At 40.4% G+C, this 23,447-nt stretch overlaps 1 protein-coding gene across 2 annotated transcripts in view; it reads left to right on the forward strand.

Annotated features, from left to right (window-relative positions):
• The first annotated feature begins 674 nt into the window (after nt 1-674).
• The window catches only part of MGMT (O-6-methylguanine-DNA methyltransferase), a 176,805-nt gene continuing 154,032 nt past the window's right edge, over nt 675-23,447 (forward strand). Inside the window, exons 1-2 of one of the 2 annotated variants that reach the window (XM_067299572.1) lie at nt 675-793; nt 11,970-12,013. In XM_067299572.1, the coding sequence (XP_067155673.1) occupies nt 11,990-12,013 (24 nt within the window). In that variant the 5' untranslated portion in view covers nt 675-793; nt 11,970-11,989. Of the gene's footprint in view, nt 794-1,225; nt 1,399-11,969; nt 12,014-23,447 lie in introns of those variants that run through there. The other variant, XM_067299571.1, reaches the window with a different exon arrangement.

Consider the following 23,447-nt stretch of genomic DNA (forward strand, 5'->3'; position numbering starts at 1 on the left):
AACAGTCCATGCGGGTATTTCTTTAAGAGATGGCAGGTTAATGGCCCAGAAAGCAAAAGGGAGAGCTAGGTATGGTGTTAAAAATATTACCTCTAAAAATAGCAGGAGTGCCTCAGTGCTACTTCACAGCCACATCAGCGGTTACCCTTTTGCAAGTCTGCACCTAGCGCACCTATGGGAAAGGTGTTTTCAATCGCATTGGAGAAACTCCCTCATTTTGGTCCAGATTTTGTAATTTTTTTTTACAACCAGATCTAACCATTCAGTGCCATTTTTATTTACAGTGCTCTATTCCTATGGAAAAAGAAAAAAAAAGGATTTCGAAGATTCTTTAATGACTTTTTTAAAAACTTTCGGAGCTTTCTGAAGTGGAATCCTGTGTTTTGCCACAGCTTCCAAGTCACGCAAAATGATCGCTGCTGATACAACTGAGATTAAGACTCGGCTAGCAAAAGTTTCCCTGGCTTGAAAATAAGCGATTTCTTGTTGCAAACTTCACTAGCACCTTTTTCCTGTTTTTTTTTTCTCCTTTTTTATGCTCTCAAACAAACCCCGCCCTACACTTAATTTCCTCCTCCACGTTTCGCTCCATCAGCTCCCTGCCTCCTCCTCTAAAAAACTGTGTTTGCCAAACACCCCCTTCCGCGAACTCCTCAGTTTTCACTCGCCGCCCCTACGCTCGCCTCTCGCCTCACACAAACGAGTGGAAAAGGACGGATTACCTGACGCTGTCACTCCCTGTCCTCCTCCACCATCCTGCTCCTCGGTTCTACCAGAATAAAGGACAGGCCGAGTTAGTTTGAGGGGGAAAAAAACCCTGAACGGGGGCACGTTTCAGTCACAATTTGGGGGGGGAACCCGGGATACGGCACGTTTCTGTCAGCGGTCTGAGAGCGAGGGCGCGGGAGCCGCGGGCGGCCCCCGGCCCTGCTGCGTCATGGCCGCTCGGGCCTGCGGCGCCAACGGCCGCCGCCGCCAACGGCCGCCCTGTGAGGGGCCCGGGCAGAAACGCGGCCGCGGCTCGGCTCGGCTCGGCGCGGCGGCCCCGCGCTGCCGGGGGGAGCCTGGGGGGAAGCCGCAGCGCGGGGGCCTGGCTCGGGCGCCTCCCCGCAGCGGCCGTGGCGCTTCCCGCTCCGCTCCGCCTCCTCCCCCCCCCCCCCACGCCGTTCTCCTTCCTTCCTCCCTCCTCCTTCCTCCTCCTCCTCCTCGCGGGCAGGTGCGCGGCGGCGCCGGGGGCCGCGGCTCGGTGCGCTTCCCCCGCGCGGCCTCCTCACACGCAGGCCCGGAGCTGAGCCGGAGAGGGGGGGAGTGGGGGGGCAGCGCACCCTGCCTCGGCCGCAGCTTGTGGCTGCGTCACGTTAACGCGAACCTGCGCCGAAAACACGGAGTGTGAAACCGGTGAGCACGCGGGTTTTGTGTCGCCCTCGGTCTAAAAGCCAAGCTTTGCGGCTGGTGGTGGAGGAGGGCAAGCAGCTAAGAGCACAGTTTCTGCCCCTCGCTCCCACGTAAGCCTCCCGCTGAGGTGCGTCTTGTTTTTTGTGTGAAATCAAGCCCTTCGTGAACGGTAAGGTGCAGTCCCCGCAGGGTTTCCCACGTTAAAATCCTGAATTTTGTAAAATGGGGAAATAACATTGAGTTTAGAAGCGATAGTCACGTAACGAGCCGATGAAGGTTTTGGCCTCGAAGCCCTGTCTGGCTGCCCGAGGCCCCGGGGACCGAGGCTGTCCGTGCGGGCGCTCGCTCTCTCCCAACTGCCTCCGTGGCCTTTGGTCTTCCCTTGGTCTTCCCTTTTGGTCTTTCCTCCCCTTAAGCGGAGCCGCGACGGGGAACATCCCACCGGCGCCTTCCTGCACCAGGCGCCAGGCTTGGCTTTGGTTTTTAGGTGTTTGTCGGCTTAGAACAGATTCATAGACACCACGGAATACCTTGTTTTGCGCCCAAGTTATGACTTTCAGTATTAATTTTGGGTTCGGCTTTTTGCTCTCTAAAACATGTCCGTCCCCCCCCCCCCCGACCTGATTAATCCTTTAACTTCTCCAGCGCGTGATGCTATGATGTTTGTCTGCAAAGCTGCTTTCCTCTGGGGCAAAGTGCCCTTAACCACCCTTAAACTGCAGGATGCGCCTGTCTTAAAAGCATAGGCGATGCTCTGAAATTTGCCAAATTGTTTGTTTTCTCGTCAACGGTGCGTGAGCAGTTTCTACGTAATTTTACCAATAGGGAGTAAAATCGTGTTTGCTTTGTTTTTGAACAGAAACGTATCAAATCTTGACACTTCTACCAAAAGCCTCAAGCTCAGGAGGAAAAAAGATGTAGCCATGTGAGCTTTCAAGGTGGCTTTAGCAATTCCTATCTGCATTCTGATCCATGACAAGTTAATTACACCAATTACACCAGCAACTGAACAGAAGCTCCATAGGAAACTGTTGTAGTTATATTGCAACTTGTGTTACCGTGACTACTTTATCTCTTGATAACTCTGTAATTAACTTGTCACCACTGTTTAATGCTTAACGTATGTAGAGAATCAGTTAATGGCATCACTAAAGGGATAGTAGCCTGAAGGAGAAGCTCATGCCCTTTGGGAAGGTTATCGGGGTTTACTTGAATGGCTAATTTAAGGACTTGTGCAGAAAAAGTATTAAGTTTGTTATGGAAGCATGGATAAGAAGGAAAGGCTGTGCCAAAGAGAAATTCTGTTTAAACTGACGTAGGTGACAGGGGAAACTAACTTGGGAGAAATGCAGTAATGTAAAAAATCCGAGAGCAAGCATGTCAGATAAATGGATCATAGTTTCTGTAGTATTTGTTCCTGTGATAGCATGTAATTAAGAGCTGTGAAAGAACCAGAACTGTGATGTTTATGAATTAAACCTTGGTAGGCCAACTACTGTACCCTGTCGTGCTCCGCCTAAGCAAGGCATCGTTTCCCTGTGAGCCCTGTCCAGGGAATCTCTGATACAGAGGGTGACATCTGTACTCACGTGTTGACTGAAATTTGGTTTCAAGAGGGATGGTCATTCTCAGCTGTGTTGGTGCTATAGGAGCTGAATCGTTGGCTTCACAGGCACAAGATTGTAGGCCCTGGTTTGCGTGGGGGTTTTGCTGGCATTTTTTAACATCAGCCTCAAGACGAGTGAGCCGTTCTGCCTGGGAGGCAGCTGACCTAACCTAAATTTGTTAGGGGGAGAGTAAAAAGTATTTTGGTTTTTGCCATAGCTGTTAAATTTTTCATTTTACAGAAATGATATGCTAAATTCTGAATGTGTGAAACTTTTAAATACATCCTGAATGCATTAGTATTCAGTCTAACACTTTTAAAGATTTCCTGTGTTAGAATAATTTCCTGTTTGTAGCACTAGTGAAGTCAGCAAAGTACCTAACCCGGTCTGCATTGCCCATTCCCAGAAGTTGAAGGGTGAAGCTGAATACACATTCCACCAATAGCGTAACTCGTAAAAGCAAGCACTTGTTAAATCTATTTGTTTTTATTATGGACATCGATCTGCCAGTTGCAATAATGCATTTATGGACATTTTTCTGCAAGCACAGCGCTGGTGGCAGTTTTTACTGACAAATTGAGTCATATGGACAGTAGTTCAAAATACGCTTACTTTATTGACGGATTGTGCAATTCTCTAGTTTACTGAGTGTTCATAAGATATCTGGACTGGTGAAGAGAATGTAACTGATGGGAAAATGCAGGATGGAGTTTTAATTTTAGGAGGTCTGAAATCTTTTCTGCAGTGACAGGCTTCAGCAATGTGTCTTAGCTGTTCCTGCAGACTTTATATTTTTTATTCATTAGTGCCATAATTAAAAAAGAAAAAGGCCTGGTTTGGTGTCCTAAATGCAGACGTCCAGTTCTCGAGTTTCTTACCCCTGCTGATATATTGAAGGCTGGTTTTCTACAAATTTGTGCTGGCAAAGTAGCACAAGGATTGAGAACTTATACAAAGGTAATAATAATAATAAGCAAAACCTTCCTGGCACAAGAAAAAAAATGCTGCCTTAAATTCTGTGCTCTCCCAGAAGACTTAGGCCAGCATTAAGTTCTATATACAGGTAGAAGAACAGCTGAGCTACAAAGACAAATCAAGCCTGTACTCATGTATTTTCCAGAAATACAAAATGCAGTTTTAAAACTGCTGAAATTATGATCTACTTGTGTATTCCAGACTACTGTCTAAAAAGGAAGTCAAATGTATTTGAATATCGATAAAGTCTGTGTGGCTTTGGAATTTTATGGATATTAAGTAATTGTGAAATCTTTTCACTAGAAATAATCACGATTTTGGTACTTTATGCTATCATTTTTAAAGTTTTCTTATTTATTATTTTATATCAGAAAGCAGTGTGAAAGCACCTTGTCCTGATGCCTGTTAGGAACATATGCTAGTTTGCTTTAATACCTACAGTAACTATAACTAATTTAACTTCTAGGATGAAGCTTTTCAAGCCACTGTTGCACCTAGATCAGGAGTCTGTGCTGTATATTTCAAGTGCAGTGTTTGGGCACATTGGAGTAGTAGGATAGACTAGAAAACGCTTGCTATTAGAATGAGGATTTATGCAATATGTATAAACGTGTCACCTTATACTTTTAATACGGGCGATAGGAAAAATTTGCACTGAATTTTGGCTTGGCCTTACTGAGAACTAGTGCTTGTGCCTGGTTTGAAAAGGGACTTTGAAGAGATGGCTTTGGAGTGAGCAAGCATAATGGAATACTGCGTCTGTGAGTCTGAGGAGCACTTAAGCGGGTAACTAAATGCATAACATTTTGTTTAAGTGTGTGTTAATGCTTAGGAGAACTTCCAAATTTGCTCAGTCCAACCAATAAGTATATCAGTATTTAAGTCGAGATATGCCTCCGAGGTACTAAAACAGCGAATGGTTTCAAAAGACCACCTCTCGTTTCCCTCTTCTCTGCCTGCTTCCCTCTCTAAAGTAAAAAATAACTGTGTAATTTATTCCTATGTTATGGTAAAGTAAATAGTATAAGTCATTTCAAGCATCTTCCCAAATCACTTGTAAATTTTGGACCTACTGCTGAAACTTTCTAACACAATAGAGGTGCCGAAGGTGATAAAAGTACCTACATCTGAATTAGTCACATTTAAGGTTAATTACAAGGAGGAACAGGGAAGTTCATCGATACAAATATTCTGACTTCTCCACTTTCCAAGTGAAATATTGGTAGCAAAATAGCAATACTGCGATAGAGGGCTTTAATCTTGAGTAGCTGTGAGAAGGTGAATAAAGAATAATTCTCTCTCTTAAAGTAAGAACTAACGGCATCCAGAGAAGTAACAGGTGTCAGGTTCAAAACGTTTTGTTCACTACATGGTGTGTAATTAAGCTGTAGATCTTGAAATAGGAAGCTGTGGATGCTGAGTTTGGGTAAGGAAACTAACTGGACAAACGCCGAGCCCTTTAACCGTTCTCTTTTACACTCAGAGATCCCACTTCTGACTTCAGGAGGTTCCTGAATGACCTGTTTTGGGGCCTGACAGTATACAAGTATCACTAAATGCTTGCCTTGTTTTTGTAGTACTCCCTCGATATCTGCTGTTGGCCCTGAGGAGACACGCTTTTGGTCTTGATGGGTCTGTTCACAAGTTTTACGTATTTTTCAGATGCCGCTTTTTAGTCCGTTATGATCAGATTAATGAAATCAATATTTTATTAAAGTAGTGTGTAATAGCAGCACAACCAACTTTGAGGCAGATCTGCTTTGTTTTCTGAATCATGCCGTCCACATGCAACATGCAGAAACTTAGCTCCCTCCAGGTAACTCTTATTAGTAGACAGCAAGTATTAATGCTGTCTTGGAAAGGTTGCTGCTGCATAATTATCATTCCAATGATATTTAAATTATCTGACTGCTTTAAATCAGTTGGTAGAAGGCAAGCAATAATTATCTTCAGTTGTTAGTATATTCAAATATGCAGATTGCCTGTTAATTAAAACTTTTTAATAAACACTTTACACTTTAAGCACTTTTAATCATTTCTTAACTTTTCTGTTTAACTTTATAAAATCACACAATGGAATGTACAACATCTAAAAATACACATGCGATCCACAAACCAGGCTGGCTTTGTTGATGGTACTTTTTTTAGATTGTGAGCAGTGTCCTGGCAAAACAATTTACAAACAGCATTTTTCCCTTCATCTTGCTCCGTTTAAGTTTAGTATGTTCAAATATAATGCAGTGGGAAGGGTGGGGAGAAAAGGGAAATCCCTTGCACAATCTCCTATTGACATTAAGACCTCTGATATTTTGCTGACCTTACTTCAACATGTGAAATGCATGCTTGAGGTAAGGTGGCTCCAGTCTTTGCATTCTGTTATTCAAAGACTTCTGGCTCGTTGATTCAGAAGTGAGGCTGATGTTATTCAAGTTAGCCACAATGTTTTTTCCTGAAAGTATTGAAATATGGATTTTTGAATCCTGCTTCCTGTGGGCATGTGTTAACTCCTCTTCGCTTTGAGGCTTAGGCAAGTGGTTGAGTGTTTGGAAGGATGAGCTGGGCCTGCCTCCAGCATTGAGCTTCTCAGGATTGAAATCAAGGACCAACAGGGCTAAGTGTCTCTGAAAGTAAGATTTTTTTTTTTTTAAGAAAGAAATGTTTTAAAGAAGATTTTTAAACAGAGTAGTAGGAGTACTGTTCTGTTTTCACCAATTACAGTAAGGTTGCATGTCAGTGAATGCACTTTGTTGTGTATTACCATTAATACGTAAGAAATGGATTTGAATGCTTTTCAGTTATGTCTTTTTAGGCAGCTATGTTTGATTCCATCGTGAGAGTTTCCAAGAATATGATTAACCCTATGGGTCATCTTATAATGTAATTATTAATGATTGATTCTGTTTATCCTTGAAATCAATATAAGAAGCAAAATGGTTTGGCATATATTTGGGGTTGATTTCTTACACTCAGTAAACATGATCTTGTGACAAGACTAGTATTGGTTTATTACTCAGAACATGTTTGATGAATCTGAAGTGTGTAATTAGTTTTATATAATGATGGTGATATGTGGTGTTTTTTACATGACTTATGTTAATATGGCCAATAGTGTTAACATCTCCTGCCACTAATAGTTAGGGTGGGGATGTATAGTAATTGATCTTCCTGGGAGTGCTGTAATGTAAAAACAATTCAGGCTGTTTGAAGTATATTTTACAAGTGTGCATTGGGCCTTTGGGATGTTACACTGAAAAACCCAATTGTACAGTTACCATGGGAACCCAATTAGAATAGATTGCTTGATTTTTATTTTTTTTCCCAGTCTTTCATCTTGACCAAAAATCTAATGTACTTTAAATGTTTTCATACGGAATTTTATTCATATAGTGACTTGATGCAATAGCCTTCTTTAAATTCTACTACCAAAACTGGGGAGTGTTAAGTTCTGTGGCTCCTGAGGACTTCTTTCAAGGAGAATCTCTTAGTATTTATAAGTTGATAAACTGAGAGAAATACTTCTTACGACTCTGACAGGTTTTATCATAGTGCTGCCATTACACATACTTTTCAGGCTGCAGTTGTGTGAAAGTAAAAGTATCTTAAAATCCAAGAATTTTTATTCTATATTATCTGTAAATATGCCCCAAATTTTTTATGGCTTTTAAAGGACGCCATATGAGGAGGATTACAAGTTTGTGCCATGTTTACAAGCTGGGCAAAGTCATACCTGCTTATGTGTAGAGTAAGGAAGTTGCTTCCTGGTGGTAAATGAGGAGGTGGGGTTTAAAAACCATGCAGATCTCACTAGGCTTGAAGAAGGATGCACGTTTCTATCATGCCAGAATAAGGTGCATTTCAGATGCTCTCCTGTGTCTGGAGAGGTCCAGGAATGACTGTTTCTTTTGCCTTTGGGTGAACCTCACGAAGAAAACAGCTGGGCAGTACAGCTTCATGCCTGCTCCTCAGATAGAGCCATACTGCCTAGGTATGCTTTATACTGTGATAGCTTTAAAGCAAATATATATTCTCCACAAGAGTAAAATTAGCTCCTTACCTGCTCAAACTGCAGCTCTTGATTTTTGACTTTCTTCAGCTTCTTAACTTCTGACTTTCCTTTAAATTTCTCTTCTCTTAGTGTATTTCAAGGTTTAGGATGCTCCCAGGGCACAGGTCTACAGTATAGTAGCTTCATGCACCATATCTTCTGTTAATACGCAGGAGGTCGTATTCAGCACCTGAAGCCATTTGCTTATCTTTGGGGTGGTTGAGAAGCAGCATGCTGCCTGGCTGCTCAGCAGCAACGCTGCAGCCCCACCACAGGCTCTTCTGCGTGAACAGAGAAGTTCTGGAAAACTGGGCATATCTTGACTGAAAGGTCAAAGGGGACCTGAAGGATGAGCTGGAATACTGCAGCTCAGGTGTGAGGCAGGAACCCAATGGGAAATAGGCTTCAGCAGTCCTTCTAGTCATGGAGAGAAGCTAGCCAAAGAGATTGGGGAAAAATTATTTTCAGCTTTACAGTTCAGTTGATCACTTCACTACTCAGCAGGTGCGGGGGGAGTTTGTCCCTCTTGGTGAAGTGGCTGATAACAGTAAGGTGTCAGTCTTTCAGACAGGTCCCGTTATCCTGATGTCTCGGGATTTCGGGCTACTTGATTCACAATGAAGTAGCATGCTTGAATTTGAACAGTAGTAGTTCCCATGCAATTGAAGAAAGAGGTGTTGGGTTTTTATCTTCAAAATCAGCCTTAGGGGAAGCTCTGAACTAAACTTGGAAAGGAGGAGTTAGTGCCTATACTGGCCTCTTAACAGGACTGTCTCTTTGCAAGGTTGAGACACATTCTGGAGTGATATTTTTTACTTCCTCAGCCTTCTGACATTCAGCCTTGGTCACGTATAGTTTTCTCAGGTAGCTGCAAGCCTTTCTGTAATCACCACGAGCTCTTGTGTTACTGGCTTTGTTTGCCCAAGTTACCTGTCAACAGCGGAAGAAAGTCATTGCTGTTCTGGACTAGCAGATGCTTGAGCAGCTCAACCTGGGGCAGAAGGAGGTCAAGAAAACTAATCAATCACAGGCTCTCCCTATGCATTGTTTAGCCTATTCTTGATTAATTTGTCCTCTGCCACCCACCTCCCCAAGGTCTTGCTCTTCCTTCAGCAGTTACCTCTGGCTTCTGGAGGTTTCTTCTGGTGGATCTTGCTGCTTCTGGAGTCATCGTCAGGGAACGGATGACCGCTGTGCACCCCGGGATGTGATATGCGATAGCTACTCCTTGTGCAAGAATCCTTTTCCTTAAAGCTGAAATCCCTGTTTCTTTGCAGCCTAATCTCCTTTTACCGTGAAAGTTGGGTTTAGTTTTCTCCACCAGGCATTGTATACTTGGACAACACACTTGCTAGGCTAATAAGAGTAATTATTTGACAGCATCTTAGAAGGAACCTTCTGCAGTGGCCAATAGATACATGTTTAGGTCTGGATGTTTTGCCAAAGTAGGAAAACCCTACTGTTACCAGAGGACCGATTTTGGTGACACTACTGTATTTCAGAAAAAGGCATGATAGTATCTGTAGCCAAAAGATAATCTTAAATATGATACCTAAATTCCTGAAGAATAAATTATAATAAATGGTATCTTCATGAAGATATGGTAAAACTGTTTCAAAGCTTCCCAGACTGTGGAAGTGAAGAAGGTCCTGATTCTGGCCCACTTTGCCATCCTTCATGGTGTATTTTCCTCCGCTTGATGCTATAATTTAACACATTTCTGAAGGCAGAGCTGTAGCTTTCTTACAGTTGAAGTCTGTTTCATTTTTTGATATAGCAGGCTGAGAAAGCATTCAGTCTCAATGGCTTGGGAAGTGAGAGAGCTTTTCAAGCTGATGACTTACTACACATTTCTCTCCTCATCCAAGCAAGTGGTCAAGGAAAAAATTTGAGACTTTGACTCCTCGTTTCCAGATTTCTGTAGTCACTTGACAATTTTGTCCACCGCTCTTTCCGATTTCAGTATACATAATAACATAGCACTCAGGAGTTAGCTTAACCGAAGGATAATTTTGACTCCTGAGTGTTATGTGGAATGATTTATAGGTGAGAGAAAGCTTGTATTTGACATCTTTGCTTCTCAGTTACCGATTACTTTTATTCTGATGCTGTCTTTGACATTTTAATTTTCTTCAAACTATGCTGTACTGGAATGTTTACCTTGCAGCTATTTTACAAAAATAATTTTCTATATAAAGTATTTAAATGACTGATAGAGGAGGTGCTCTGCAGTGTGCAGTGGATTGTTCTCAGCTGTCCTCCCAGTTGCTTGGTGAGGAAGAAAACCTGCAAGCACAAGTTATTTTCAGAGAACTGTAGAGATCGGTTCTTAGCTTTTGCGTTATCTCCAAGTTCTCCTGCTTTTCTGGCATGTACAGTGTTAAAATACTTATTCCTTGGGAAATTCTCATCTTAGTTTCAGGTCACTCTAAGCATCTGTATTTTTTAAAAATAAGTATTTAATACATACAGGTTAAAATTGAGGGACCACAGAATGCATTGAGGTCTCTGCTGCTGTAGCCTTTCCCTTCCCTTGTTATCTTTCCCTCTGTCACTTTTTGCTGTGATTTGTAATTCGAGGCTTCAGCCTTCGTTCCCTTTTGTCAGATGAATGGCTTTCCACTTCTGGACTGCTCTGAATTACACATCTACGCAGGAGGCTAGTGTAAGATGTGTGTAATGCTTAAGTAACTGTGAAATGTTAATTATTTAACATTAGAGTCTAAGTGACGCAAAAGTGTGCAGTTGCCTGTAGTTCATGCAGATATGTCCAGATTTTGATCATCATCAGGTTCTGAAAGATGCAGGTATTTCAGAGGAAACTGAATGCCTGTGGTGTTTTTTTTCTTAAACGATAGAATTTCTATTTTAAGATGTGCCTGCATGTGTGAATATATACATATATATGCACACACGCCAACTGTAACACTTGAATGCCAAGAGTAGTGTAAGTAAGTATTCCAAATATCCCCTCGAGACATTATTTTGGGAGGCATGGAGCACAAAGTATCGCTAAGGGGTGGGCAAACAACCCGTCTTTGGGAGATGTGTTGTGAAGGCCGAGTTTTCCGAGCAGACCAGCGCAAAGCGTTCGCGAGCGGGTCGAGTGGCGTCCGGAACTAGAGCGGGACGTGCTGCGACCCCTGCTCGGCCGCGGCAGCGCGGTGGCGGCGGCGAGCAGCCGGCGGCGGGACCGCATGGCTAAATCCACTGAGTGGGTTTATACACTCTGAGCTTTTTCTGATACTTCGGAGTGTTGCATCCCACCTGGAAAGCCAAAGCTCTGGGTTGGGAATAATTAAATGCTAAAGAACTAGCATCCCACCTTTATTTTAGGAGCGAGAGCAAAGAGGATCCTGTTTGATTTTTTGCTTATGATGCGTGAATAATGATATTTGGATATTGTGTAAGGCTGGATTCTAATACTTAGTTAATCTAGGTCCTTTCTTAGTATTTTGCAATCTTTACTTTTGAATCAAAATATAACTTGTATGAAAGTCACGTCTTTCCTTAAAATTTGTCTATTTCTAGACAAATGTGTTTTTTGTCTAAAACACAAAAGGCTATTTATTTTATTAAATAATTCAGAAATGCATGACTGCCTGTACAAATACTCCTTACATTAATAGTATGTCTTAAGGGCATTCTTATTCCACGGATCAGAGTTCTACAGTGCTTGTGATGAGAAGTCTTTAACATGTCATCTGTTAATTCTGACCCGTTCATTAGGTCATCTATTGCTTGAAATATTAATTCCTGTTCGCTTGCAAAAAAGAAAAATCATATGTTCCCTTTTGATATTACATATACTCAAAACTTAGAGCCCATTTAAAAAAATTTGATTTACAGTTAGTTATAAGAGAAATGATAATATTCACATGTTGTTCTTCCTGTGGAATTCAAATTAAATCTCATTGTAACTGAGAATTCTTTTTTTCCCCTTGCAGACAAAGACCTACCATCCACCATGGAATCAAGGCTTGTTCCAAAAGTAAGTTTGTAGCAAAATATCCTTGTGTTTAGGTATACATTAAAAGTCCAGCATTACAAAAGGGTTCACATAACGTAGTTTGTTTTTTTCCCCAGTGTCCAGCAGTCAGTATTAAGAATGCGGTTGACAAGATTGATGCTGCGTTGTAAATCTCTGTAGCCCTGTCATGGTTGGTAACAGGCATCAGTGGACCTTTCCCCATCACATATCTATCTTCCACAGAGCATAAACTAATAGGACAATGCTACATTTTCAGTCTTCAGTTAGCTGCTTACTTCCATTTCCTAATAAAAACCTCATTTATTGAAAAATAAACACATGTAATTTTGAGACTTGATGCTTCAGTGAGGTGTATAAGTGTATGAAAATAAATGTTTATGGTAAACGAGAAACATGGCTATTTATCAGGAAATCTGGGAGAATTTGCCTTACTGAAAGACAGACACCAACTAATTTTTAGTCAATTACCACATTCTTCAAATCGAAATGACTGTTGAAGATGAGTAATACATTTTTTTCTGTAGAATTACTATTTTTGTGACATGATTAGTAATGTTCCTCTAGGAACATGATATTTCTAGTGCAATCAAACTTGCATATCTAACTATTTCTGCTGGCAACTCTTATCACCATTAAAAATGTTGTAATAGTGTCATCTCTTGTGTTTTTTTTAATCTGCTTTACATAACATTATGTTGCTTAGAAGTAGTATTTTGGCATGCTCATTCTCTTACACCCTTCTGTAGAAGATTTTCTTTTTGTTCTCCGAAAGTAAATTGGTTTTATTTATTTTTTTAATGGAATGGTTGAGGGAGAAATTCAGGAAAACAGATTTTTTTACCGTTTTCTTTTAAACTGTCCTTTGTATTTGTGTGCCATTTAGTTGAAAAATCTTGTAGCAAGTACTAGAGATAATTGCAGAGAAATACTTGATTATCATCTGAACAACGAGGCATTTTTGAAGGAATCACTAGCTCAGTCTCATTCAAAGCTAGATGTGATATAGCTGGCAAGCGACATGAAACTAATAATTTATTATCTAACCTTTTCATTTCTCCCACTCTCACTTCTAGTTGAAAGGTGCAGCATTAGCTGTTAGGGGAGCTTTCCTCTTTTGATATGTGGGAAGGCAGAATGTTTAAGCTAAAACATGTTAACTCTCCCAGTCCTATCTAACCTGGGGAGCACGGGGCTGCTTAAAGGCGTGTGCAGGCACAGCTAATGCCCTGTGCCTGTCTGCTACTGTTTTCCCATTCTGGATGCATAATAAAGATGTATATTGTAGCTCATGTTATTCCTTTAGAATAGGGATATTTATAGTGTATCATTAGTTTGCAGTTTTACTATGATTAGTACAAGCACCCATCGGTGTGACAGGAAATATATATACTTGGCATATGATTCCTGCAGAAATCAGTTATTGCTAATGTAATGTGCTGAACAGTTTTTTACGTAGATTGTTGGAAAAAAATGGTTTCTGAAAGCAGCCAGACCCGGGCACTTCCCAAAATAACCATAGTTGTCTCCCACTTGAACCTGATTCTGCAGCCGTGTGGCAGTGACCAGCGTATGCTGGGTTGCACGTGGAAGAGGCCGAAATGTGGGCACAGCTATGTGCGCAAGGGAGAACACGTCAGGAAATGTAGTTGTCCGTATGCGGGAGGGGTTCTTTTTTTCTTGTTGTTTTTCTGACAATATGGCAATTTTTCTATTTAATTCTAATGGAAGCCTTTGCATGCAAGCGTTTAACTTACTCCTTTCTGGGCTTCCTGTGGTTATTAAATTCAAGCTTAGTAGCCACAGAGATTCTTTTACTCACTGTAATACTTCGCTTCCTGTTCTCACTGCAGTGAAACGCTTGTCTGTGCTGTCCCGAATCAAACTTAATAAGATTAATAACAATAGGGAAATTCATACTTAGTGTGACAGGACTATAACCTTGTATTTTCATAGCTGTTGTTTTTTGACACCTTTGTATGTCTGCCTTTTTGCATTTATTATTTATTATGACTTTTCTGTACATGAATTTGTATGTTTACTGGATTTTTAATACACAGTTCACTGTTTCATTTATGTTTAAAGCTGTTCTTATACTCGCTTTACAGATTTCAATGAAATTTTTGAACACAATTCGGCTTCCTGACTGGCCTTTAGCTTAAAAAGGAGCACTATTAATGGTTTTGTTCATATTGCTTAGATTTATTTTGTTGTTATTCTCTAGCTCCTACTCTTCAGGTATAGCTATTTTGGTATTATAAAGAATGATGGATTATGTAGGAAAGTTTCTTTTGAAGCACTCCTGATATTGTGCAATGCACTTGGGGGTCAGCTACACTTGACTGATGCATGATTTATCCGTTGTCCCTGCCACTTTCTGAGATAAAGCTGCTATTTTATCAAAAATGCCAGCAAGTGTGATTTAGAATTTATACACCTCCTTTTTCAAATAATTGTTCTGATTACTTTCTGGCATGGCAATAAAATGATAAAGGTAATTGCACACAAATGTGAGATAGCACCAAAATACAATAAAATTAACCTGAATTAGCTTGACTTGTCGATGAGAAGTATTTATGAAATGTATTTTTGCAATAAGGGAGACTGATATTATAGCTGGAAGGTGAGTTATTGCCTTAATGTAATACTGTTTGAAATTTAAAAAAGAGACTGTTACAGTTGAGGGTGATTGTGCTTTTGAAATTAAGTTGAAGTGATTCTTATAATTGGCAGCAATAATGCATTGTGAAGGTAATATCTTTTATTGTGTTATGCCTAGTTGCATTATCTTTTATTTAGCTGGTCCTGACTTCGGCTCTGCAGAGAATGCAAGAAGGAGCAGATCAAGAATTTTGTGGATTTAGGTGATAAAAATTTGAAATGTTACCCAATATTAAAGTCATTCTTCTGCTAGATTTTTTCATTTTGTCCATTTTCAGTTCCCCTGAACCTGATACAAGTCTCTCATGATTAAACGTTCATCTTTCCTTGTATTAGAGTAGTTGCCATATATTTACATACACAACTGAACCCTGTAACAGTGGTGCACTTAAATATTTTGCTTGCTATACATATGTACGTGCATATACATTAGACAGCAATTTTAGCAGTTTTGTGTTTCCTTAGTGTCTCAAAGTATAATCTCCTGTGTATTTATACACTTATACAGCAAACATTTTGATGATAATTATAGGGTAGATCTTAAAATGTTGACTAGTGTTTTTGTTTTTTTAAGTGATGAACACTTCTGTCTGAGGGGGGTGATCCAGACAGCTGCATTATGACTTTTGTTTTCCTTTGTGCGAGACATTTTTAAACTCAAAATAGTAACAAGATATTGTGGGGACCCTCTAATTTTTAGAGAACACATTCTTCCTCTTTGGTTCTTTAATGATGTTTGTTCCTTTCATAGTTTAGCAATGAGATCTTTAATTATCATGTTGATATTTTATTCCATGCGATTGCATGTTTCAACTTTAATGTGACAAGACTGACTCAGAATCATGGAATTCTGGTTCAAAACTGGAATCTCACAGCCAGACCTTTCATGGGGAGGTGAGGGCATGCTCCCTCACGGCTTATCCTATTGCACGTTTACCCTGGCTTCTTAGTACAGGGAACGCCAGAGTGAAGTCCTCTGCCAAGTTTGACTGTATAGTCTCATAGCAGATACAGCAGTTGTGGAGTAGAGCAAGCTCCCATTTCAACAGTGTCTCAAGAGTATTAGTTTGAATGTGTTTGGCTATGGCTTCTTCAGTCAGCTGATGTGTTTTTGCTAATGCTTTAAGTAGTGTTGAGGAAATGTTCAATAGGAGTGACAGAGATGTGAAGTCCTTATTTCTGGTTTACATCTTGGAAGTTCCTCAGACATGAGTTGGGAGGCAGCAGGTTGGTGATAGTTTGGTTCTGCTCATGGCCAGTATGTGTTAGGAGACTTTTTGATGTTTTATGACCATAGGACCTTAAAAGAAGTTAGGGTTGAGACCAAGAGAACACACTATAAAGTTGCTTTTAGCACATTATTTGATATTTATTATTATCCTTGGGCTGGGAGAAGAGATTGGGAACGAATGTTGTAGTCTTGAAGCATGGAGAAATTTTTTTTGTGCTTCAGGTAGGCAATTAATACTTAACACTTTTCAAATACAGAATCTAAGAATTATTTCATAATTTAGACAAGTTGGTAGACGCTGCTGTATTCATTCTAAGACTGTAAAGCTTAAGTCCGAGTAACACTTGCTACCTTGTTCAGACTAGCATTTTCTCCACAAGCTATCACTAGGTGCTAGTGGGTTTGCTCACTTATAAAATGACGTACGTCACTTTTGGGGGGGAAATGTTTTTAAAGACAGTGTTACCCTGTCAAGATCCACAATCTATGGCTGTGCCCAAACTGTAAAGAACTGAGAATCGGAATTACTGCCTGTATGGAATTCTGTGGAGAAGAGGCACTCTGATATAGTATATAGGTGTCAATGGTTCACTTAAATCCTTCAGTGTCTCCTGCCTAACAATAGTATCTTTTTCCTGGAATCTTCAGACATATGATTTCCATTTTAAAAATATGGGAGCTTAATCTCTTTGTGGGTCATCAGTAGAGTAAGAACCACAGCACTTTCACATCTCATGCTAAATGTAACAAGCTAATTTGGTTCAAAGGGTGATTGCTGGTGGGATTTACAGATACTTATTAACAGTACAGAATGTACACAGTTATGACTTTTGTCTTTGCAGTTTGTTTTGTGGCTGGTATAGTTTGGTTATTACAGAAATACCTGCCCCTAGTTCTGCGTCTGTTTTTCCTGTTCGTGGCACTCCATTTCTTGTCCGGTTCTGCTCCAATTCTTTGTATTATCTCGAGCAACCTACTGTTTCAAATGGCATATGCTAAAGTAATTAGGTGCCTCTACGCTTAAGTCAGGTTGTTTCACTTTCATTTTGTCTGGGCACTGAGATGATGTTAAAAGCAAGTTTCTACAGTGGCATCGTCGCTTTCTAGGCATGTCACAACCCAGTCTTGCAACCTTGGCGTAGATCATGCCGTTATAGGTACTGTTTTCAGGTAGTGTAACTACCAAAATCCGTATGGAGATTGTAGAATGGCTCCGCTCTTTACCAGCTTCACATCCACGTTGCAAAGGACAGAAGATTTGGCAGCTCAGTATGAAACCATTGCAAGAACCTTTATTTCCAGTGTGTGTGTGACGTTTCGTTGCTGATCACGTTCAGGGCACAAGGGCCCTGTACCTCATAGCTATCCTTCAGTATTTGCCCTTCTCCCCCACCAAACGTTTAAAAAAAATCAAAAATCTTTCTGTACTGGTTACCTGCTAGGAGATATTTAGGTCAGTTATACCTAGTTTTTCAAAATATTATACAAAATAGAAATCAGAATTGCTGGGCAAATTTAGTATCCTTAAACACCAATTTGTATAGCTTAACAAAACACTAATTCGTATAACTTAACACCTCACTCACTAATGGCATTTTACTCATATGCTACATAGAAGTTGTGTGACTTTTTTTTTTCCCAAAATATTTATCTTCACTTCATGCTAGTGATATGAAATGATGGCATAAGTATTCTAAAATATATATGTATTTTAAACTGCTATGTGATCACAGCAGTGGCTGCTGCATGCTCATAGCTATTTTTTAATGGTTTCCTCTATAAGCAAGAGCTAGGGGAAATACAAAATGCTTATTTACCTTGGTTTTGGAGAGGTTTAGAAAAAGGCTTTAGTAGGTACTTCTAGGAAATAAAGTAGAGCTGAATTCCTTTCTAAACAGTCCACCAAGGTCTTGTGTTTAAAACAAAAATATCTGCTGATATTAGCATCCTGAATCAGAGCTTGACATGCTAACAGTAGATTAAGTAGAAATGTGCACTTTTTTTAATGTAGTCTGGAATATAGTAGTAATAACCGACATGTCTGTTCTGAATGAAAAGAATGTGTTTTATTGCAATTAAAATATCATCCTTTAAGTAAAATAAAGAAAAAGAAATCTGAGGTAGCCTTGATAAGTACCCTGGAAGCTTGCCATCTGACAGACCCGGATAACTCCGTGTCTGCCAAAACAACTGACTGAGGACTTTGCCAAAGAGCCAGAGGCTACTACTGCTTGGAAATGCACTTCTATAGCTTGGCATTTTGGGGTCTTTTGATTGTCATCCAAAGAGGATTAGTAGTATAATGCGATGGGACAACAGAAAGTAGCTTTTGTTGTCTTTGATTCTTTTAATAAAGAATGATGTGTTTGCTATTGTTGAACACTTTTTAAATGCTATAGGAAACAAATATTGCTTTGTCTGTGTATGTGAACGTGTATCTTTTTTTGTGGAAAAAGTCCTGGTAGTAAGTGAAGATGGGCAATGATTTTTAGTGGCCTACTGTGCTTGTGTGTATTTGTAGATATTTAAAAAACACAATTTAATCCTTTAGCTTAGTACTTTTACATCCTTTTATGAGATTAGTTCTTTGGAAGGTAAAAAACATGTTATATCACCCCAAACTAAAACTGGATTTGCTTAGTCTGACATTTCATTTCCAAACTTCCACTAGCCAGGAAATAAGAAGACAGTTTTTATTTTCACACCCTCTGAAGTTACAGGCTTGGCTTAACCAGGGTTGGATTTACTTAGAGAACCATTGTGGATATTAGAAAAATATTGGAGAAAATCCAGGCTACTGTGTTTTGTAATTAATATGAGAACCAGATGCTTTAATTCTGCTTTTAAAAAAAAAAAAGTAATTGCACATTGATTGGCACAAATACAATGCTATCTTCAGCCAGCCAGAGGTTGAAAATACGATTTATACAGGAATCCCGGAGATAAGTGATCTGATATTTCTGAAAGCCTGATGGGTGAAGCCAAATGGATTTTGTGGTCACGGAGGAGAGTGGGGGAGCCCTTAGGAAGCGTCCCTTCACCGTCCTAATCTGCGCCAGGACCCCCTGGCTGGGCACTGGTGCTGAGAGCAGGTGAGAAGTGGAGTGCAGTCCGGATGAGGAGGATATGAACTGGCAGAACAGGCACATTCTCGCCTTGTTTTCTGGTCTTCCCTCTTTCTGCTTTAAAGAGCCCAAACCCTGCCTTGCTGCAGCCCCTGAGTCTCCCTGTTGTTCTTGTGGGTCATGCCCTTACCAAAAGGACCTTCGCTTCCACCTAATGCGATGGGCCCAGACTTCCTCAGCCTCCTGTTCCTCCATCACTGGAGAAACTGGTGGCAGCTCCCCTTCCGGAGTACTTCAGCAAACAGCAAGGGGTGCGGATAAGGGTACTTAGCAATGCTCTTCTTCCCAAGCAGATGGTAAGCTGGCCTGGTAAGATCACCAGTGCAAGGTCTCGTTAGGGGATTTGACAAGCTTGATGAATTATTTGGGGGAATCGGCCATTTTTTGTGTTGTGTATGACAGAAGTGAAACCGTTAGTTGCTAAAGCTGTCCAAGCCCTACTAATCATTGTTTGCCAGCAAAGTGCACAACATAAGTTTCTAACAACAGGCTCTGCTGCAGAAGGGTTGGGATCCGCTTTACCCCCAGAAAAGGCCTGGCAGCATTTCATGTGGCACAAGAGAAATGTGCGTGTCACTTAAGAATGCAATATATTTCAGAGCAACTTTTGTTTAAAAGCCTTATGTGGATTACAGCCCTGTTCTTCAGCAACTGCGGAGGTGTTTATTACTGTTGCAGCAAGGACAAAACATATGGACCTGACATATTGTGCTTTATTCTAGCGAGCTAAGAGTTTGCTTTAGATGCTATAGGAAAAAGAAATACACATAGTTATTGTGCAGTATGTAGAAGAAGAAGAAGTGGTTTATGTCCAGATTGAAAGTTATTTTTTATGCAGGTTGTAAAGGACTTCTGTTTCATAGCATGAAAGGAAAACTTTTTCTAAACTGTCATATTGCAACTTAAGAACTGGAACATTAAGTATCATTGCTGAATATTTTAAATATATATGTTATAAACCTCCAGGGTATTGGAGTGGGATTTTTTTGTAGTGTTCTGACTGTTTTGAGCATTTACATGACTTTAATTGAGAATAAACATAATCAAAGTAGAATCTGTCCACTTTGAAAGTGTTGCCTTCACAGTTGCATTTAGAATACGAATCGGAGACAATGAATTTGTATAAACTATTGTTTAATACTTTTTTGATCTTACTGAGGCTATAGTCACTATAATAATGTCTTTGCTTGCCCCGACTGATCTTTTGTTTTATTTTACCCACCTGCAAAATGTATACTGAGTAAATGAGTTTACATATTATCTCATATTAAGGCATGAATCTCAATTCATAAAAAGTGGCATGAAACTACGATTAATTTATAACTGTCGTATTCAGCCATGGCAGGTAATATGAGAAGCTGTTTGTCCTTTTCTGTAGTTATACCGTGGTAACACAGAGACCCACAGTGAGATACCACTGAGCAGCCTCCCATGGAAATTAGAATACTGAAAGGGTGGCAAAACCTGTGTTCGGTTGCGTGGGACGGGACAGATGGACGTGTCCCATGCCGGGCAGATGGAAGTGGCTGGTGACCAGAGCGGCTCTCTGACCTTTGGCCAGAAAAGAGACTGGGTGAACGCTTGAGCTTGTCTGCGTGGCAGCCCAGCCCTCGAGCACATCAACACCATTTGGTGTCCTCCGCAGGCTCGACCAGAGCGCGCTGCACCGTGCCACCGCCGCCAGGTCACTGGCGAGGTGGTTGCCCAGCCTGGCTCCAGGATGGCCCCACAGCACTCCACTTGCAACCGCCTCCAGGCACGGCGCGCCCCGCTGCTCGGGGTTGGACCATCCAACTGGTTTTTTACCCAGCTGATTGTCCGCTCAACCGGACCGGGATGTCCTAACTTGGATGCAAGAGTACTGGGGGAGACAGCCTTGAAAGCCTTGCCAAAGCCCAGGTAAAGGACACCTGCTGCTCTCCCCTTGCCTGAAAGCAGTCATTTTAGCATAGGAGGCAATCGGCTCGGTCAGGCATGGTGGTCCCTTGGTAGGTCCATGCTGACTGTGCCTGGTCACCTTCTGCTTCATGTGCCCGGAAACATGTTTGCAGAGACTGATACCCAGACCTTCATGCTCAAAAAAATAAGAGGTATTTGTAAACAGTCAACTGTCATCTGTTCTTGTGACCTTACTGCAGTGGAGATTATGATGATGGAGGCAGACACTTCCTAACTTCTTATTTCTTATGACAGTCCCTGATCCTTTTTGCCTTGACAAATACATTTGATGTGATTTAATAAGAATTTTTTTATGAGAAGGAGGTAAACTTACTGAGTCAGGAAGACCTGCTGTAGCAACAGAATCAAAAAGGTGTAGCAAATTGCCAAACTGTTCAGATACCTGAGAAGTATTCTTCTTAAACTGAAACCCAGTATTTCAAGCGTTCATTGAATTAATTTTAATTCAAAACTAGAATAAATAGAAAGCAAATCTGAGAGCACTGCAATACTTCCACAAAAAAGAGATTTTTTAAGAGTCCGGGAGTGGTATTTCCTTCTTGTAATTAGAATGAAGAAGCAATTCCCCCAGCATTTATTGGTCATCTCAAAACCAACAAATTATGGGTATTGCTTTTTGGCAAGTCACTAATACTATATGGCATCACAGAAGCAAGAGAAGTGTCTGAGAATTATAGTTCATATGGTAGGCAGAGAAGTTAGAAATTTGAAGTGATGTGTCTTTAGGATATTTTTTATGGAGAAGCGAAAGTAAATGAACAAGTTAGTACTTTATCACTTCTTGAGTGAGATGGTGTAGCATCAGTGCTGTCAAAGTGAAACTACCCTTAAACTCTTTTGGTCTTTGTGGACAAACATGTCCAGAAATTCAGCTTTGCAGCTAAGAATCCCTGTGATTTGTGCTAGTGATGTGTATAGTGCTCTTCAGGATCTTTTGAGATGATAGAGATGGACAATTTTTTTTAATTTTTGGAGCTAGTGTAGTACAGTTATATGCTAGTCCAGCATCGAACTAAGATTGCATGAGAAACCCAGGTATGACATCTGGGTGTGTGGTTTTTTGTTTAGTAATAGTAATTTTCATGGTGTGGAGGAGTCAGATTAATCTGAATTTTTTTAGATGTGCATAGTCAATCACCAACAGTGCACTGGTAGCTACTTTAGAAATGGTAGAAACATTACCTTTTCTGGGTTTGAGGAATGTTAAATGTAATAGGGAACAAGAAGTTCAATGAAACTTCATCCCAATGGCTGTATTTACATTAGCATGTAGTTTGGCTGAACAGTTAAGTTTGTTAACCCAAAATGATTAAAAGATGCATTTATTTCTTGGAGACAGCTTTAACATTTCACTGATTAATCTGTTTGGACTCTTTAATTAAAAAAAAAAAGTGCATTATGTATGAGGACACATTACTTAGATTTAGCAGTTGTGAGACATGCATTACTTTTGCATTGGTTCTCAAAAAAATACTTGCGTTAAAAAAAATCATGAGAGCTTTCATTTGAAGTTTTGCCACATGCTGTAGCCTAATCAAAATATTTTTAGCTGGATGTAGGTGGTGGCAGAGGCTGTCATAATAAATTAATATTTTGATAGTGGCATGGTAGACTAACAGATATTCCTGTTAAAGAGTGAAGTAAATAGAAGAATTTGTAGGGGGAGATCCATCAGAGATCCGGCTCCATCCTAACGGCGAATATCCTGTGCCCAGTTACACTGAAGGGGAAAGATGTCGAAAGGCGAAGGGCTTCTTTGCCGGAAGCCTTTGGACGGAAGTCTGGAACAAGCTTTGCTATCCCGAAGGCGGGATGCTTGTGGCGGGTGAGAACACGTCTACATACCGAGCTGGCCGCCTTCCGTGCGTGGTGTGAGAATACAACTGGATTTTGCCGTGCAAATCTGTGGTCTTTAGGGTTTTAAGATTGACACGCACTGTGGGATCTTTAAGAAAAGAATACATAAAAATTGGAAAGTGATGTTCGTGAAGATATTTTGCATTCTTTTTCTCCCCTTCTATTCAGTAACAGTAATTTAGGGGCAAAATGCTCGCTGCAGCACAGGAAATTCCATGAGGTTTGCTGCCTTGACTTCTCTTCTGGAAAATACAAACCTCCTGGGAGAGCTTGAGAAGTATGGAAACTTTGGCGCAGATTTTTTGAACCATGTTGATCCTAGAGATTTTTTCTGTGCATTTTTTTTTAATTTATGTATCCATTCTTCACTGCAGATGAGAGAACAGGCTTCTTAGATCTCAGACTGTAAATAAAAAGCAAAACATTTCATTTTAAGGAACAGCGTGAAGTGGAAAATAATTTTGAATTATTTACTGTAATATGAAAGGCATCTCATATTACAATTATATCCATGTAAACTTAAATAAAACCTGTTTTTAATCAAATGAAAAGTAAATTTTAGTACTGAAAACCTTGGCTGCAGCAAGAGTGTTAAACTGAACTA

Source organism: Apteryx mantelli, chromosome 7, assembly GCF_036417845.1.
Source record: "Apteryx mantelli isolate bAptMan1 chromosome 7, bAptMan1.hap1, whole genome shotgun sequence".
NCBI lineage: Eukaryota > Metazoa > Chordata > Aves > Apterygiformes > Apterygidae > Apteryx > Apteryx mantelli.